The following is an 18,226-nucleotide window of genomic DNA, read 5'->3' as shown; positions in this document are numbered from 1 at the left end:
ACAGGACATGTGGAATCTTTCAGAGTCTTCCACTCTAGTCAAGGGCACATCACGACTTCGGTATGGCTTCTTCCTAGAAAAATATAGAGAAAAATGTTAAGCTAGTTAGCCTCTTTTGTGGTAGAGTAAAGGAAGTTGCTATTGTATTATGACTATTCAGCATTGACAACAGATTTATAGGCAAATGAGGGCAATATGCATGAAAGAGCCAGTATGGGTTATCAAAGTCCTTTCAATAATCTCCCCTTGAGGGGCCTCACCAAATACTAGCTGGAAGTGAATATTTCTAGAAACTGTGGAATAACGATTCAAAAAACCAGGACAGAGATTCACTCATCCAGATCAAGGGAATGGCCAATGAGACATTCCTTTGTTTGTGGGTCCCAAAGAGCCCCAGAAATTGCCCCATAAAAGGAATCCCAGAGAACACCAAGTTACCTATGACAGTTCTAGTTTAAATATGACTTTTCTGATTTCCTTACCTCTCCTCAATAAATTATAAAGAGATAATAGAGGTGGGGATTAAGATTCTATTTGACTACATCTATGACTTCTGCTTGTTCAATTTACTAGTTGTATGACCACTTATGAAAATTTCACTGAATTAAAATACATGAAGAGCTAATTTCATACAGATAGAAGCCTATATAGATAATGCTAGAGTCTAACTAGATGATAATTGCAAGCATTTAATAGTCTCTCCAAGAAATTAGAAATCAAAATGTCATCTTCAGGTGTTTACAGAAATGATAATCTCCATATGGTTAACTGAGAGTTATCTACAGTGGTGGAAAACTGCTTACCTATCTGCATGAGCCACTGAGTCATTTTTATCATTGTATTTTTAAGTTTCATTTTAAAATAATTTGACAGTAGAGAAACCAAGATGGCGGCATAGGGTAGACACCCGAATGCAGCCTACCACAACAAATTTGAATTTAGAACTGGAAAACAGGGGAGGCATTGCCCTGAAGCGCCGAATGGCTAGCTGAGAAGAGGCTCTGCCATCTGGGAAGGAGAGAGAAGGCACGCTGAACCTCAGGAACTGTGAAGGTACGGAGAACTGTGTGCGCGGAAAAGAGCTGGCTTACTCCCGGCGTGCGGAGAAGAAGGGCCAGACCGAGATTGCTGCTGGTTTACTCCTGGTGTGCGGAGAGGGTGGACAGCTAATGCGCAGCTGGCTTTCTTGTTCGAGAGGAAAACAGAATCAGCCTATTGCTCTGATAGACTGGCCCCAGACAGGGAGAGGCCAGACTGTCAGGCAGTGGGCAGAGATCTCTTGGAGGTGTGTGAAGCCAGAGGCCATTACTGCGGGACTTGGGGAGGAGCCGACGGGAAAACAAAGTTTATCTGCACCAACCCAAGACTCCGCCCCATCCAAGCTGAGCACAGAAGCTCTCCCAGAGGCTGGCTTTCTCTAAGGAGGGACTGGCCTGAATCCAAAGCTTGTCTGCGCCTGCAACCAATCTTCCAAAAGTCTCCATGAACAGGACTTTTCTAAGGCGAGACTGACAGGGAACCAAAGATTGTCTGCGCCACCCCGAGACCCTGCCCTATTCCAAGCAGAGTACAGAAGCCTTCCTAGCTGAGACACTGCTGATCCTCATAGCCAATTGGCTTGGAGATCAATGCTTCCCAGTGATACCAACAATAAGCAAGGCTTAACAATAAGACTGCACACACAGCCCACAAAGGGTTATACCAAGACTGTCCACTGCAGGTAACTGGGAAGGCTGTGCTACTGGGCTCTACCAGAACACCTACCACACAAAGCTATTCCATCAAATCAGGTAAACAACTAAAATGAGGAAGGACACAAAAGAAGGAGATGGAGGAAAAGAAAAGATTGGACATTGAGTTTAAAACTACAGTTATAAGGTTATTCAACAATATCCTAAAAAAAAGGCCGATAAAATAAATGAGACCTATGAGGATATGAAAAGGGAGCAACTAGAAATAATAAGGGATCAACTAGAAATGAAGAAAACATTTTCTGAAATAAAAAATATTATACAAAGTCCTAAAAACAGACTGGAAGATCACAAGAATCAAGACAAAGATTTAGAACATAAAGAGCCAGAGGACACTCCTCTGCAGAAGGGAGAAGATAAGAGAATCCAGAAAGTTGAAGATAGTGTAAGAAACCTCTGGGACAATTTCAAGCGAACCAACATCAGAATTATGGGGATTCCAGAAGAAGAGAGAGAGCAAGAGAGAAGAAGATACCGAAAAAGAATACTGGAAGAAATAGTGACAGAAAACTTCCCCCACCTGGGGAAAGAAATAGACTTACAAGTCCAGGAAGCCCGCAGAACCCCAAACAAAAGGAATCCAAGGAAGACCACACCAAGACACATCATAATTAAAATTCCAAGAGCAAAAGACAAAGAGAATATTAAAAGCAGCAAGAGCAAAGCAGGTAGTTACCTATAAAGGAGCACCCATACCATTGTCAACTGATTTCTCAACAGAAACCATGCAGGCCAGACGGGAATGTCAAGAAATATTCAAGGTGATGAATAGCAAGAACCTACAGCCAAAAATAATCTACCCAGCAAAGCTATCACTTAGAATCGAAGGCCAGATAAAGAGCTTCACCAATAAAAAAAAAGCTAAAGGAGTTCATCACCATCAAACCAGAATTATATGAATTGCTGAAGGGGGTTATTTAGGAAGAGGAAGAAGATAAAGATAAAAATTATGATCAACAAATACGTAACTATCAACAAGTGAATCTAGAAACCAAGGGAATTAAAAAATCTGATGAACAATATTAACTGGTGAATATAGTACAATCAGAGGTAGGGAAGGGGAGTGGACTGATGATTCTTGGGGAAAAGGGGAGTAGGGGTGCAGGAAGAGACTGAACATAAACTGTGCACCTATGGATGAGGACGATGTGGGGTGGGCAAAGGGCAGAGGGTGGGGTGGGAACCTGGTGGAGGGGAGCAATTGAGGGGGGGGAAGAGGATCACATTTGTAATAATATGAACAATAAAGATTTATTTAAAAAACTAATTTGACAATAATATAAAACCTATTGGGTGCTCTCCAAATCTGGTTTCATATTGCTATTTCCACATTAAATGTTCAAGTTGATCCTTGAGATTGAAAGTTTCCATTTTCTCCTTACCAAAATGAGTAAAACAAAAAGGATAAAAATACAATGCTTTGGAGGATTACTGGGAATCATATAGAAAGATAAACGTTATAGTGTAGAACACATGTGTCAAACGCAAGGCCCGCGGGCCAAATCCGTCCCGCCAGGCCTTGCAATGTGGCCCGCACCACACTGTCATCACTGCACTCCGCTGCGTTTCCATCACAATGACAGTTTATGACTGTTCAGTAAACCATTCGGCCCTCGATTTAGGCTGGATTTTTGATTTTGGTCCCTTCTGTGATTGAGTTCGACACCCCTAGTGTAGAAAAACAGCTCAAATCAATTGTTTCCTGCCAGGTAGGGGATTTTGCAGTTCAATCTCAAGTTCATTGGGTCCTTCAATGAACCTGGTGACTCAGGACTTGCTCACACTAAAATGGATTTCTTTTCATTTTCAAATGTTTTATACAACTTTCACAACTCTTGATTATCTAACTTAGGTGCAGACCAGTAATTCTGAGTTTACAGAAACTTACACCTGAAAGTTATAACCTGAGATGTATTTTAGACACCTTTATTCATTAAATCATTTCTTTTACTTTTTTCCACCTCATCACCCACCTCTCTCCATTTGAGAAATAACTTTACTGGGGGGAAAGTTCAATCTATGCTTTGGTATCTTTTTCAGAGCTAGTGTGAAGGTTTAAAGAGATTTCTGTGCTATTCATTTATTGTCTTGTGCCCTTGTTCCATTGCAGTCAGAGAACTAAATTAATCATAGAATTCCCAGGCTAAGCAATTTATCATATCGTATCATCCATCAAAGTAATGGTTTCTCTTCTAAACTTTAACAACATACAACCATCATCTCTTTCCTGTGTTTTTGAAAACAGCAGCTGCCTGAAATTCTTCCATTTCTCTCCTCCATTCTACCAACCCATTTTTATCACTGTGTCACCTATTTGAGGACCTCCTTCTGCAGTGTCCCCCTAACCAGTCCCCAGAGGAAGTGGCACATATTATCTTACTGGATATTGCTTTAATTATCTCATAGAATTTTAATAATGGTAGCTATTTATGTGCTGAGCATCTGAAATATACCACCTGTGATCCTTTATGCTTTATTTTCACAAACAGGAAATGATGATAAATATTTATGGTAAATATTGATTGTATTAGTCTACCCATGTCCCATAGCTAACAAATGTCAAACTCAGAATTTGAACCAGCTATTTCTGAGTCCAAATGTTTGCTATTTCTATTCTTTTATATTGCTTCTTTAAATCTACTTCCTGGAGTTTTTGTTTGTGTTTCTTTAACTAATAGAGTGGACTACAAATACCTCACACACAAAAAGTAGAAGTATGAAACTATCCAACTTCACATAGTAATCACTGTGCCTGAGCATCCCTTTGATCAGAAGCAATGGAGAGTCCCTTGTCAGATCCCTACAGATTTTAGTTTCCTGCTTTATTCTTAATGAAACGAAGTTCAGCTTGTCAAACCTTGGTCACAGTTGGACATTGTGAGAAAGCTTTGATTGTACAACTTCTACTGACAGTGAAAGCTAAATGGAGTCAGCAGTTTGCCCTTCTGAACTAAAACTGAGATATATTTGTGGTCAGAATAATAAAGCACAACCCTCCTACACAGTTTCTAAACTACATCAAAGAACTATGATGAGGTATGGCCCAAGTTTATCTCCTTCTGCAGAGACAGTAGTAGAATGGGAGAGGTATTCCAGATCCCAAGGGGCCTGCCTGCTTACTTACCTACCCTTCTTTGTAATCATCCTTCACTTTGACTGGAACCAAAATAACCATTTTTAAAATGCTAGATACTATCCAGCTAAGTTGAGCTTCTTTCTGGTTAAGTTGCAGCCATGATTGGCTTAGATGCTGTCATTTCCATGTTAGACAAACTTGGGGACAGATTAAGGGATTTATGCAAGAAAATAACCTTTTCCAAAACCACAACTGAAATAGGATGCCAGCTATCTCCTTATCTAACTAGTGAAGTGTAGCTTGAACAAACGCTGCCAGAAAAGAATGCTCTAAAATAGGGGTGTCGAACTCAATCAAAGAAGGGGCCAAAATCTAAAATCCAGCCTAAATTGCGGGCCAAATGGTTTACTGAACAGTCATAAACTGTCATTGTGATGGAAACGCAGCGGAGTGCAGTGATGACAGCGCGGTGTGGGCCACATTGCAAGGCCTGGCGGGACGGATTTGGCCCGCGGGCCTTGTGTTTGACACATGTGCTCTAAAATATAGCTTCCTCTTCACCATCAATTTAAAATAAACTGAAATGCACAGTGTGTAATAAAAAGTTGTATCTTGAATGTAAAGTCATATAATTGTAATAGGAAAGTTTTTCCTGCCCTACCAAAGAAATACTAAAAAGTGTTTGAAAAAAATCTTATTTTAATAAGTATAAAAGCATTAATTTGCCTAGGGAACCCACACATCTTGGCCCCGTGATAGACATATAGGAGGGAATCAGAAATTCCAGATTGTGTTACTGCTATTAAGCTTGCCATCTCAGTGAATGACCATGTCCCATCCACTCGACAAAAGGCTAGAAATCATCTGTTCCTCACATCCAGTCCTTAACTATAGCATTTCTCTTCTGCTTCAAAGCTTCTCTTGGATCTGTCCCTTTACTCAAGCCTACTTCTATAACCCGATCGAGAGAAATTTTATTCTGTCTTAAATTAAAGCAACAGATTCCTGAGTTTCCAGCCTCATGTTTTCTGTCCTGCAAGTCTATATTTTTATTGCTGCAGTGTGATTAATCTTTCCAAAATGGAAATCTGATCATATCGCTCTTTTCATAAAACACTTTAACGGCTGGTCATCGCCCTCGGAATGAAGGGCAGACAGTCCATCACAGTTTACACACCCCTCATAAATCATTCCTCTAATTATCTTGTTAGCCTGGACTCTCTCCTGTTTTGCTCCAACCAATCTGAACTTCTGTAATCCTCCCATCACAGCATGTTCCCCAAGATTTCCATGCCTTTGCACATACTGTTCACTTTGCCTGGAACACACATCTCACTCCACCAGGTTTGAGGGGAGGGGTAAATGGAAATACATCGCTGCAGGGCTACTATATATTTTCCTTGAAGCAATTTGTAACTTTAAGTAGATTGTAATAAATTAAAGATCTATACCACAATCTCTAGAGCAACAAATAAAAATAATGTAAGAAAATATATAGGAAATTAAAGGAGAAATTTAAATTTAATATTAAAAAATAATTGATTAAAACAATCTATAATAATAAAAACATAATATGCAAATCGATCAAATGGCTGAATAGCAGAATGACCTTCTGGGTGAAGCCAGGCTGTGAAGGCCTACTCTTGCACAAATTTCATGCATCAGGCCTCTAGTAAGACAATAAAGGATATAGAAAGGAACAAAAAATTCAAGAAACAAATAAACAACATAATTCATTAAAGTGGCAAGATCTAATGAAATTATATTAGTAATTACACTTAGTTTAAATGGATAAAGCAGTGTTATAAAAGGCAAAGATTACAAAGATCCTTAGACTGATTCAGAAGCAAGAAGTAGCCACACGCTGTGTATAAGAGAAGCTCTTCACTACAAAGACAAATCTGTTGAAAGTAAAAGGATGGAAAAAGTATACCATGAAACCATGAAGCTTAAAACAGCCTGAATGGCTATCTCAATCATTCAAAATGACCTGAAGACAAGGAGTATTACCAGACACAGGATGGACTCCTTCCAGTGATAAAAGATCAACACATCAGGAATTAATCATGTGCTTAATAGTAGAGCTTCTACATGAAATAAAATACATGAAACAAAAATCTACAACACTTGGGGAAATATAGACAAATTCACCTTCATAGTTGTAGATTTTAACAGGTATCTCTCAGTAGTTGATAGAATAACTTTGAAAAAAGTTACTAAAGACTCGAAAAATCTAGACAACACAATCAGCCCTATTAATGACTTTTACAGGCCATTGCACCCCAAATAACAAATACATCTCTATTTTAAGTGCACATGGAATGGTCACTGAGATTGATTTCACACTGGTCCATGAAACACTCTCAATAGATTTTGAAAGATTGAAATTTTGAAGAGTATGTTCTCTGACCACAACAGAATTAAATTAGAAATAAGATTATAGGAAAGACTTAAATACTTAGAAATAAGGTAGGTAACTCAGTTCCCAAACCATCCATGATTCAAAATAGAAAGTACAAATTAGAAAAAATGTTTTGGCTAGAATAATTTTTAAAATATATTATATACAATATAATAAAACAATAAAAAATATAAATTATATATATAATTTATATATTTTATTGTTATATATATAAATAATATATATATTAAAATTTGTTAAATGCATGGGGGATAATTAAAATTTGTTAAATGCATGGGGGATAATTATAGTTTTAACAGCTTATACTAGAGAAAAAAAATAAATGATAGAAGATTCTGCCTTAGAAAAATAGAGTATACTAAACCCAGAAGAACCTGTACCAAACAACTGTGTATATGAATTACATTATTTCCTTATGGTACATTTCTAGGGGAAAAAAGGTTCATGAGATTTACTCACTTTTGGAGGTGATGGATATAATATTGTATAAACCGTTTTTGATGATTTCACAGATGTATATCTCCAAACTCGTTACATGCATTAAATATGTACAGCTTTTTATATGTCAATCATATCTCAATAAAGTGGTTATAACAAATGTCTACAAAGACAAAAAGTGACTCAAAGAGATTAAATATATCAATGTTAAACATGTTAAAGTCAATATATTAACTAACCTCATTGGTGATTCTGAAGTTCCAGATGATTGTACCAGTTTATATTCCTTCTCTCAGTTCTTGTTAATCCTGAGTAAAAATAATTATTGAACTTTGTCAATCTGACAGGCAAAAATGAATTGCCTGTTTAATTTGCATTTATTTGCTTACTAGTGGTTTTTTTTAAATCTTTTTACGATATTAACTGCTTTTAGTTTTTATTACATTCACCTCTTTTTCTTATTATTAAGAGCTATTTATTTAGTACTATCTTCAATCTATTATGAATCTAAAATATACTGTTTAGTTCAGCAATTGCCTTTGTGTGTATTGTTTATTTGCTCATCTGTTATTTTTTAAGTGCATAAAATTGAACAGGTGGGGTTTTCTTATGATTTCTATTTTTAGTCATAGTAAATGCATTTCAACACTATTATAAAATTATTGAGCTTTCTTCTTGTATTTTTATCCTAAATTTACCTGGAATTTATTTTATTAGAATTTATCTTAGTGAAGTTTATGTGCAACTTTTCCACTCAATATCTAGCCAAGTATACCCAATCATTTATATTTTTTCTCGCTGAATGAAAGTGCCACCTTTCACATACAGTGACTTTTCAAATATATTTAGATATAATTCCTGATGTTTCATTGACTGTATATTTTTGTATCACTATCATGCTGCTTTATTATAGTTTTATAAGTTATATTTAAATATCTTATAGGGTAAGTCTGTGTTTATTATCATTTTTAAAAGTTTGATTATTCTCATATTTATATTCTTCAAAATAAACTTTAGAATTTTTCAAGTCCAAAAAGTAATCTTGGTTAGATGTATATCTATCTAATATCAATCTTTCTATTAAAATAAATAGTGCATCCTCCTTTGATAAGCTTTGATTAGTTCTGTATGTTTCTTAAGTTTAGTCTAAGGAATTTGTGTGACTTTTTTTTCAGAGATTCTGTGACTGGAATTATTTTTTACAATAATATATTCTGCTTTATATAATCTGAAAAAACAATTAAATTTTATAACATGTTGATTTACTTAATTTTCCTATTTGTTAGTATTTTTAATTAATTTTCAAGGCAGACATTAATTTGATCTATAAACAATAGTTTTACCACATTACTTCAATAATTAGAACTCATATTCATATATAATTGATTTTGCTAGCACTTTCTGTATCTTTGCCTTGTTTTTACATTTTGGCAACATTTTCTAGTTGGTTATTCACCATTAAGATTGATCCTAGTTTTCATTTATGAATGATTTGTTGATGTAGAGCATTATACCTGCACATAGACAGAAACATATATGTTAACACTGTGATTGGAGACCTGTACTCTTATTAATTGCACTTTTACAATTCAAGAGTAGACACAGAAGCTTGTCAAATACCTTTTTATCTAAAAATATTGCTTTTTAGTTGTCACGCCTAAGGTAATGTGTTTGTGGTGAAGTGTATGCTGGGAACCTCCGGCTGAAAAGCACAGCTCAACAACCACTCTTGTGACTCATGTTTCCTTAAGTATCTGCAGTTACAACAAACTTCTGATCTCATCTGGTACCTCTTTGATTTCAGTTTACAGGCTCACTGGATTTGAACTTGAATATGAAAGAATGATAGCTCATTTATTATTTAAAAACATTTTTCTTAAAATTCTGACTCCCCCTCTTCTGTATTTAACCTCAAAACTGGAGAAAACATTTTCATCATCATCGCTCTGTTAGTGCCTTGTCTAATGATAAAGACAAAGAATGCACAGAGATTTTGAGGCTCTTTGTATCTCAAAAAAGAAAATCCTTTCATACATCAAAGTTACTAAATTCTGAAAGAATTATATCTTCTAATTAAAGGTTCTTTTTAAAGTTAAAGAAAACATTACATATATAAGGAAAAGTCCAAGCTCTTATACTGGATGTAGCCTTTCTTTTGTCTTTGACCCTATGGGCTGGTGTGTGGTATGGAGCTTCTGTTGGCTTCATTTCCAACACAGGACAGCATCCCAAACAGGAGAGGTGCAGACACTGGTGCACACTGAGCAGCTTTTCTCTTCGCCACTCCCTGTTTTAGATGAATTCAAATAGAGCCTTTTGTAGAATGTATGTGGCTTTGCCTCACAGTCTATGCTAGACAATGTATAGTCTCTGATCGTTTTCTTTTTTCTTTAGTTTCTTCATTGGTTATGGTATCACATCATTGCCGTCATCACCCCATTCCCATCTAATCGTTTTCAAATACTGTAATTGTCCTGCCTCTAGGGAGCTACTGTTATCATCCCCATCACCTCCCTGTTTCAACCAAGGAAAGCGGGATGCAGGGAGGTGAGACCCTTACCTGAGACCATGCAGCTCCTGTTGGAGGCTGTCTGCTTCCAGTTCAGCTCTGCATGATGCCCAGCCCTGCCTGTGCCTTTCCACTGGACTTCTGCCTCTTTGTTTCCCTTTCCCTTCCCCTGCGCTGACTCACCTTCTCCTCTCTCTCCTGCCGCTTCCCCTGCAGGCCAGTGACCAAGGCGCAGTCGAAGAGGGGGAGTCATGCTTCACACCGCCGCATCATGCTGGCAGCCGCTCCTGGGTCTGGCCGTGGCGTTCATCTTCGTGGGGTCCGCCCTCGGCTGCCCGGCCCGCTGTGAGTGCTCCGCCCAGAACAAGTCTGTCAGCTGCCACCGCCGGCGCCTGGTGGCCATCCCGGAGGGCATCCCCATCGAGACCAAAATCCTGGACCTCAGCAAGAACAGACTGAAAAGCGTCAACCCGGAGGAATTCATCTCGTACCCTCTGCTGGAGGAGATAGACCTGAGTGACAACATCATCGCCAACGTGGAGCCGGGAGCCTTCAGCAGCCTCTTCAACCTGCGTGCCCTCCGGCTCAAGGGCAACCGCCTCAAGCTGGTCCCCCTGGGGGTGTTCGCGGGGCTGTCCAACCTCACCAAGCTGGACATCAGCGAGAACAAGATCGTCATCCTCCTGGACTACATGTTCCAGGACTTGCATAACCTGAAGTCCCTGGAGGTGGGGGACAACGACCTGGTGTACATATCGCACAGGGCCTTCAGCGGGCTGCTGAGCCTGGAGCAGCTCACCCTGGAGAGGTGCAACCTCACCGCCGTGCCCACCGAGGCCCTCTCCCACCTCCATGGCCTCGTGAGCCTGCACCTGAAGCATCTCAACATCAACCACATGCCCGTGTATGCCTTCAAGAGACTGTTCCACCTGAAGCACCTGGAGATCGACTCCTGGCCTCTGCTGGACATGATGCCGGCCAACAGCCTCTACGGCCTCAACCTCACCTCCCTGGCCATCACCAACACCAACCTGTCCGCGGTGCCCTTCCTCGCCTTGAAGCACCTGGCCTACCTGACCCACCTGAACCTGTCCTACAACCCCATCAGCACCATCGAGGCAGGGATGTTCTCCGACCTGATCCGCCTTCAGGAGCTGCACATCGTGGGGGCCCAGCTCCGCGCCATCGAGCCCCACGCCTTCCAAGGGCTCCGCTTCCTTCGCGTGCTCAACGTGTCCCAGAACCTCCTGGAAACTCTGGAGGAGAACGCCTTCTCCTCCCCGAGGGCTCTGGAGGTGCTGAGCATCAACAACAACCCGCTGGCCTGCGACTGCCGCCTCCTGTGGATCCTGCAGCGGCACCCCACCCTGCAGTTCGGGGGCCAGCAGCCCATGTGCGCCGGCCCCGACACCATCCGGGAGCGCTCCTTCCAGGACTTCCACAGCACCGCCCTCTCCTTTTACTTCACCTGCAAAAAGCCCAAAATCCGGGAGAAGAAGCTGCAGCACCTGCTGGTGGACGAAGGGCAGACGGTCCAGCTGGAGTGCAGTGCGGACGGGGACCCCCAGCCTGGGATTTCCTGGGTGACGCCCCGAAGGCGGTTGGTCACCACCAAGTCCAATGGGAGAGCCACCGTGCTGGGTGACGGCACCTTGGAGATCCGCTTTGCCCAGGACCAGGACAGCGGGATGTACTTGTGCATCGCCAGCAACGCCGCTGGCAACGACACCTACACGGCCTCCCTGACGGTGAAAGGATTCGCTTCAGACCGCTTCCTTTATGCCAACAGGACCCCTATGTACATGACCGACTCTAACGACACCCTGTCCAATGGCACCAACGCCAACACCTTCTCTCTGGACCTCAAAACAATACTGGTGTCCACAGCCATGGGCTGTTTCACATTCCTGGGAGTGGTTTTGTTTTGTTTCCTCCTCCTTTTTGTATGGAGCCGGGGGAAAGGCAAGCACAAAAACAGCATCGACCTGGAGTATGTGCCCCGGAAAAACAACGGTGCTGTCGTGGAAGGGGAGGTGGCCGGACCCAGGAGGTTCAACATGAAAATGATCTGAGGGTCTACCACTCCCACCGGTCTGTGTCACTGTCCGTAACCAGTAGGACTGCCTGGCACAGCCGATCGCAAGGTGGAAAAGCAGCTCAGGGCAGCTGCCCCTGTGTCAGAGCAGGGTCTGTGGAAGCAGAAGGACTGTTTATGGGGACAGGACGCTCCATCTAGAGGCAGGCAGGCTGGCTGGTGTCAGAGCCCTTCACACAGTGAGATACTAGTTGTTTGCATTGCAAATGTTGGCATTCTGGGGGTCTCGGTAAGGAACCTGAACCTTGGCTCATGCTCATGGATGGTTATTCAGCATTTTCTACCACTGCAGAAACAAAAGAAAAAAATTAAAAGGAACAACCTACAATGTAGGATTTACATATTTAAAAAAAAAAAAGACACATTTGTCTAAAATATACTCTACCGAAAAATTTGTATCTATGATTATCCTTTATTAAACCCTTGCATCATACCATACTGTTGGTTTGACACAACAGAGAGATCAATATATTCTTTATTCTTCCTTTTTTTTTTGAAACATATATGCTGTATATGTTTTAAAGCAATATGAATGAGAGGTTGTGCTTTTAGTTACTCACCACTATAGATCCAAGAGTGATGTCACCTTCCTTTACACCCAGATAACTCTGAGACCAGATCCCCGGAGCTGTGTGGAAAGATGCATTTGTCTGATGTAGGATGCCAAGAAATAAGACCCAAGGCAAAAAACTGCTCAACTCTGTTAACTTCTGTTACTATAAATAAAGGCATGTGCCTAGTTTTGATACAGAATGGAATATTTTTTATACTTGTGATATCACACTGGACCAGTTTACTGTAACCAAGCCCTTGGTTTCTCCAGAAGCTGGTAGGCCACTAGTTGTAACTGTAAAATGAAGGTAGGTGGTAAGAATGAAAACAATCCATTCAATGACAACTTGGTATTTCTCCCATCGGTTGCTATTAATGGGTTAATAGGAAATGAAAGAGCATATAGTTATTATATATTATATTCATGGGTTAATATTAACCTCATAACTAAGATCAAGAATTCAGATGTTTCAAAGCTCTCTGGATAAGTTCTTTTCAGATGCCAACACAAACCATGGTGATCCATGCAGAACATGATGTTAATTCTACTAAGAGGCCCTTTAAAACATGATAGCTGTCTGAAGACTGGAGTGCTGCCAAAGGAAGCATCTAGCAGCTCTGATGTTGTCTATCCAAGTACTAGAGACAAAGTATTGCTTTGAATGGGTAACTTCAGGGTTTCTCCCTGCTTCCTTATTAAGTAGAGAATTGGTTCTTGTTTTGAAAATTATCCTGTGTAGACCAAAAGAAATCTGTCTTGTTTTTAAAGAAGTGGGGAAAACAAGGTGGATTAAAAAGTGCTTACCAATTTTCCCCCTCTGACCCAAGGATATTGCCAATTCAATTTTTTAAATGATTGTTACTCAAAGTTAAAATATTATAGTTTGTTTTTTAAAATGGTATCATGCCATTGCCACCAGTAATCTGGTTCAAGTAAGATATAGTGTAATTTGTTTAATGTTGAGTGAATGGATTTTCAAAATACATTCATATGACTTCAGAAAGCATTGGATATAGAGGGTATTTATGAATGTGATCTATTTAACAGCACAGAACAGAGAGGAAATTCCTACATTTCCCACATGTTGAAAGAGACCTGAAAATGAGCCCCCTTTTGGATAGCATATAAACTGGAATACAAGGTTTGCTTCTTCACATCAGATTGGGGCTTTGACATTCAAAATCTGGCATTTGCATTAATATTTAAAATCTTGAGTAACTAATAAAATTAAATTGCCTCAATAAAAAAGTGGCAGGTCCAGAAATTGTCTTGCCAATTGGCTAAACCCATTCTCCCTTAATAAACGGAGGAAAATGAGATAAAAATTGAAGACTTGCCTGTTTGAGTCATTTGTAATTTGACTTTCCTGAGAATTATCATAGATCTTTCAGAAATTAATTCTCCAATTTTGTAATTACTTTGTTTTATCTAACAATACAAAACAAGATCTGTTATAAATTCTAGCAAAATTCCAATTTCTGTGCAAAAGGAATGGATCTTTCAAATTTAAACAGAGACTAAAGATAAAGAAGGTAGAGAAACAATCTATCTTAATTTTTCAGTATTGCGTGGAGCAAATACTTAACTGTACAACAACAAAAACAAACATTGAACTATTAATTAAAGGGCTTTGTAATTTAATTGTTTTCAGTCAAAATTGATAATTTTTATGAAATTGGATTAAAGTGAATCTATCCTTGAAAACAATTAGTTTTTTTTTTTTTTTAAGTTAATTATTCCATTGGCAGAGGAGAGATTACACTCTCTCAAAGTTTCCATATTCCGGTCCATGGGAAAACAGCTACTAAGATATTAATAACCATTCTTCCAAAAAATAGTCCCAGAAGCTAAGTTGGAGAATGCTGCATTCTATAACCACCTCTTGGAAGTTCCAAATCCATGTGAGCCTCATAAATACTCCAAAAGTTCCTGTAAACAAGATTTCTCTTTAATGTTGTTTGTCTTGGGGTTTCTCTAACTTACTTGAGCATGGAGCACTTCTTTTCATGTCTTAACTGTTATCTGGAAAAACCAGTTCTGCAGAACCCACTTTGGTCAACATTAAACTAAAATATAGCATGTTTCTGAAATATTCCTAAACCCAATGTTCCTAACAAAAGAAAAATTGTGTATTTGAATTGGGCTCCAGTAGATTAAGAAAAAAACAAAAAATAAAACATACTTCTTGTTATATATGATCTGATTATATAAATGTACTGGCCAGATATTTCTAGGAGAACTTTCTGCCCGAAGCATCATAATCATGGATTTATAGGTAATTGCTCATTCAATTTTCTACTCTCTCACAGTTGGAGCAGATCTTAGGTTCCTTTATACATCTGCAAAGCTCTCATCTTGGGCTCCTCTGCCTGGAGTTTTGGGCTCTAGGATTCAGTTTCACAAAAGGAGCTTGCCCTCGTGACTTCAGATTACCTCTTTGTAAGATCTAACTAGGTCATGCAGAGATGAACAGCTCAGACCAGCACGTGGCCAAATTTTCCCGTTAGGAGCCATCTCTGAGTCATCTTCCCAGAGGATTTTTCTCTTAAGAAGTTGTTTAGCCCAGCATTTAGTACTTGGGCAACCAGATATTTGTCTGTGTATACTCAGCATTTCCAGAAAAGTATTCATTCTCTCTAGACATTAAATCTCTAGAAAGAAGAATTGCCTGATGGTCCGAAACAATTGACCCAGGCCCCAAAATGTCTGCAACCATCTTATGGTAACTCACCAAATGATGTGCTTATGTGTTGCTGGCAAGGGATTTCTCCTCTTGCAAATTCTCATGTTACTCACTTTTTAAAACCTCTTTCATTTTCATTGTGTTTATCATTGAGTTTTCTAAATATTCTCAAAGTTTGAAAATGCCAAGTATTGTATTGCCAAGACTGGTACTTCCTAGGTTCTGAGGACACCTGTCAGAACTCCAACTTTGTTCAACTTTCTAGAAAGTTTGCTCATTGCCAAACAGCTCCCCAGTAGAACAAAGACATTCAGAATTTGCTCTAAGGTGGATTCTTTTTTTCTTTGTTCTATCAAACTTTCTGTTCTCAGTTCTTAGAGGAGCTCAGAAATATAATAGAAAAATATTTAAATCGCATCTGCATTGAAGCCTGCCTTTTGTCATTTTCCAAGACTCAGGTAGGAGCAAAATATCTGTACAAAAGAGAAGAAAAATTGATCATGGAGAAGAGAAATTGAGTAGAGCCCCAAGTAAATTAACTTACCCTGACAGGGTCTCCCTTCATCTGCATGTCTGTCAAGACATTTGTTTTAACTGCAGGGACTGTGCTCAGAAGCTGTTCAACACAGAATGTGTCTTGGGGCTTTCTAGGAAAGAACAAAAATACATTATTTTCAGTTTTAGAAGGCTAAGAAGTAACAAAAGATATATCGAGAGTTTAAAGAAAGGTTGGAGGGAGACACTGGATCCATTTTAATTATATTCCCTTTATTACTAATTTTGATAGTTTTCTTCAAACTAAAGAAAAATCAGAGCTTATGTTCTTCTTTAACTTTCAGAGGAGTCTTTTATACCAGCAGTTCCCTGTGTCCTGCTCAACCTTATATAGCTCACATGAGCTATTCCACATGAATTTGTGGCATGTAAACCTAGTAACAAAACCTTTGGGACCAAAGCCATTCACTCTACATGGTAATTAGGCAAATATTTATCATCTTTGTTGCTGGGATTAAGGTATGAGATGCTCCCCATTAGACTATACATCATATGCCTGGTTATTTCCACTGGCTTTGCAACACTGGCTTTGGAAGTTCCATACTTTCTGACAAAAAATCCTTGATATTTTCTGATTGAAGAGTTTTGGAGCCTTTGTGTGTGGAAAGCCTTGAGGAATGAAATATTATCTGACTTGTTGATTTTAGAATTGCATCTTTAGGTTAGGCAATAGCTTCTTGGTACTTTAGCACACTTGACATGACTCTCTCAGTTACTCCTTCAGAAGCCATTCCCATTCTCAGTTACTCCTTCAAGAGCCTTTTCATTCTTACTCCAGAAAAAGTAGGACAACAGGGGAAGGACAACCTCATAGCTTAAGTCTACAAGGTCAAAATGATAGCCTTGACATTTGGACAACTTACCCAACAAAAACTGGGTCTAGGGCCATAAGTCTGGACTTATAAGGTGTTAGCCAAGTAAACTATGCTTTAAATGAACAATGATAGGTTTTCAAGTCTGAAGATGGTTTGTCTGTTTTGGGAGGAGTGAATGTAGCTGCAAATGTTCTAAAAAAAAAAAATGTGAGAGAATGAAAACTGCTTATCTTTTGTAAGCTTTTCAACAGATTGCCCAAAACAAAATACTTGCACTCTCCTCCCCACTCCCCTTCCCCCCTGCTCCCCCAAAAAGGCATGATTAAGAAGTTTGCAAAAAGTTTGGTTTTTTTAAACAGGCCTGGAGTTGATGTTCCTCTTTCAAAATATGGGAATCTGATCAAAACAAGCTTGCATGTGCCCCAGAGTTCCCTTCTCCTTTGCCAAATCCTTTAATGTCTCTTCCTCTCCCTGGAGGGCATCCTGAACAGGAGAAGGAAGACAGCAGAGACTACTCCCCCTCTTGAGACAGCCCAGAGAGAGCTGAGAGTTCTGGTGTCACCCACAGCTCCCTTTCCGGACACCACACTGCACTGCTCTCTCATTCCCCCTCTGCCTTACTCACCACTGTCGCCTTCCAGCTGCTGTGGTACCTCACCATGAACCCTCTCTCCAGGGATGTCTTCTTTCATTCCTACTCAGAAATTCTTGGATAATTGTTAGACTAGAAATTGCTTTAAAAATAAACCCTCCAGCCTATCTCACATAACACTTTTAAAGTGATTATGTGATTATTATTCACAAAATCACAAACTGACAGCAATCTACAGGTTAAGTGATATTCTCTCTCCCTTCCCTCTCTCTCCCTCTCTCTTTTTCTCTCACCCCTCTCTCTCCCTTCCTCCCTCTCCTAGAAGCAGGTGGATTAGTATAAATCCAGCCTTAAGAAGAAGCTTATTTATAGCCTTAGCAGAATGAGACAAGAGCTGGTACAATCAAGAGAGTCTGCATATTTTAAGCAAGTCTTTACTTTTAATATGCAAAATAGCCATTAGTCAACAACAAAAATGCAAATTTACTTTCCACTAAATTGGTTAACTATATTAATTCCAATGAAGTTTAAAAGATATCTTTCCATATTGAAAATGGGTCACAGTAGAAAAATTTGTGCCTATTCTACAAAGGCAAAAGGAAAAAAAGCAGAAATGTTGCCACGTTAACTTTCTTCATTTTGCTGCACACCTCCTATTCTAAATTGCTTTAATATCATCACTCTCCACTAAAAGATAATCAATATAATCTACAATACCATATAATTAACAAATAATG

General features: G+C 39.4%; 1 protein-coding gene across 1 annotated transcript; it reads left to right on the top strand.

Moving 5' to 3' along the window:
• Positions 1–10,416: 10,416 nt before the first annotated feature.
• On the top strand, positions 10,417–17,172 carry LINGO2 (leucine rich repeat and Ig domain containing 2). Its single transcript, XM_036461369.2, has one exon. It carries the CDS (start codon positions 10,448–10,450, stop codon positions 12,266–12,268), a length of 1,821 nt encoding a protein of 606 aa, XP_036317262.1. The 5' UTR covers positions 10,417–10,447; the 3' UTR covers positions 12,269–17,172.
• Positions 17,173–18,226: the final 1,054 nt, after the last annotated feature.

The sequence above is a fragment of the Pipistrellus kuhlii genome, unplaced genomic scaffold (genome assembly GCF_014108245.1).
Source record: "Pipistrellus kuhlii isolate mPipKuh1 unplaced genomic scaffold, mPipKuh1.p scaffold_m20_p_36, whole genome shotgun sequence".
NCBI classification, from domain to species: domain Eukaryota; kingdom Metazoa; phylum Chordata; class Mammalia; order Chiroptera; family Vespertilionidae; genus Pipistrellus; species Pipistrellus kuhlii.
The sequence above is the reverse complement of the archived record's forward strand: the minus strand, read 5'-3'. Positions and strand labels throughout refer to the sequence as shown.

Excerpts from the sequence above, each read along its gene's own strand:
- LINGO2 (XM_036461369.2), top strand. The coding sequence starts at position 10,448 with ATGCTTCACACCGCCGCATCATGCTGGCAGCCGCTCCTGGGTCTGGCC.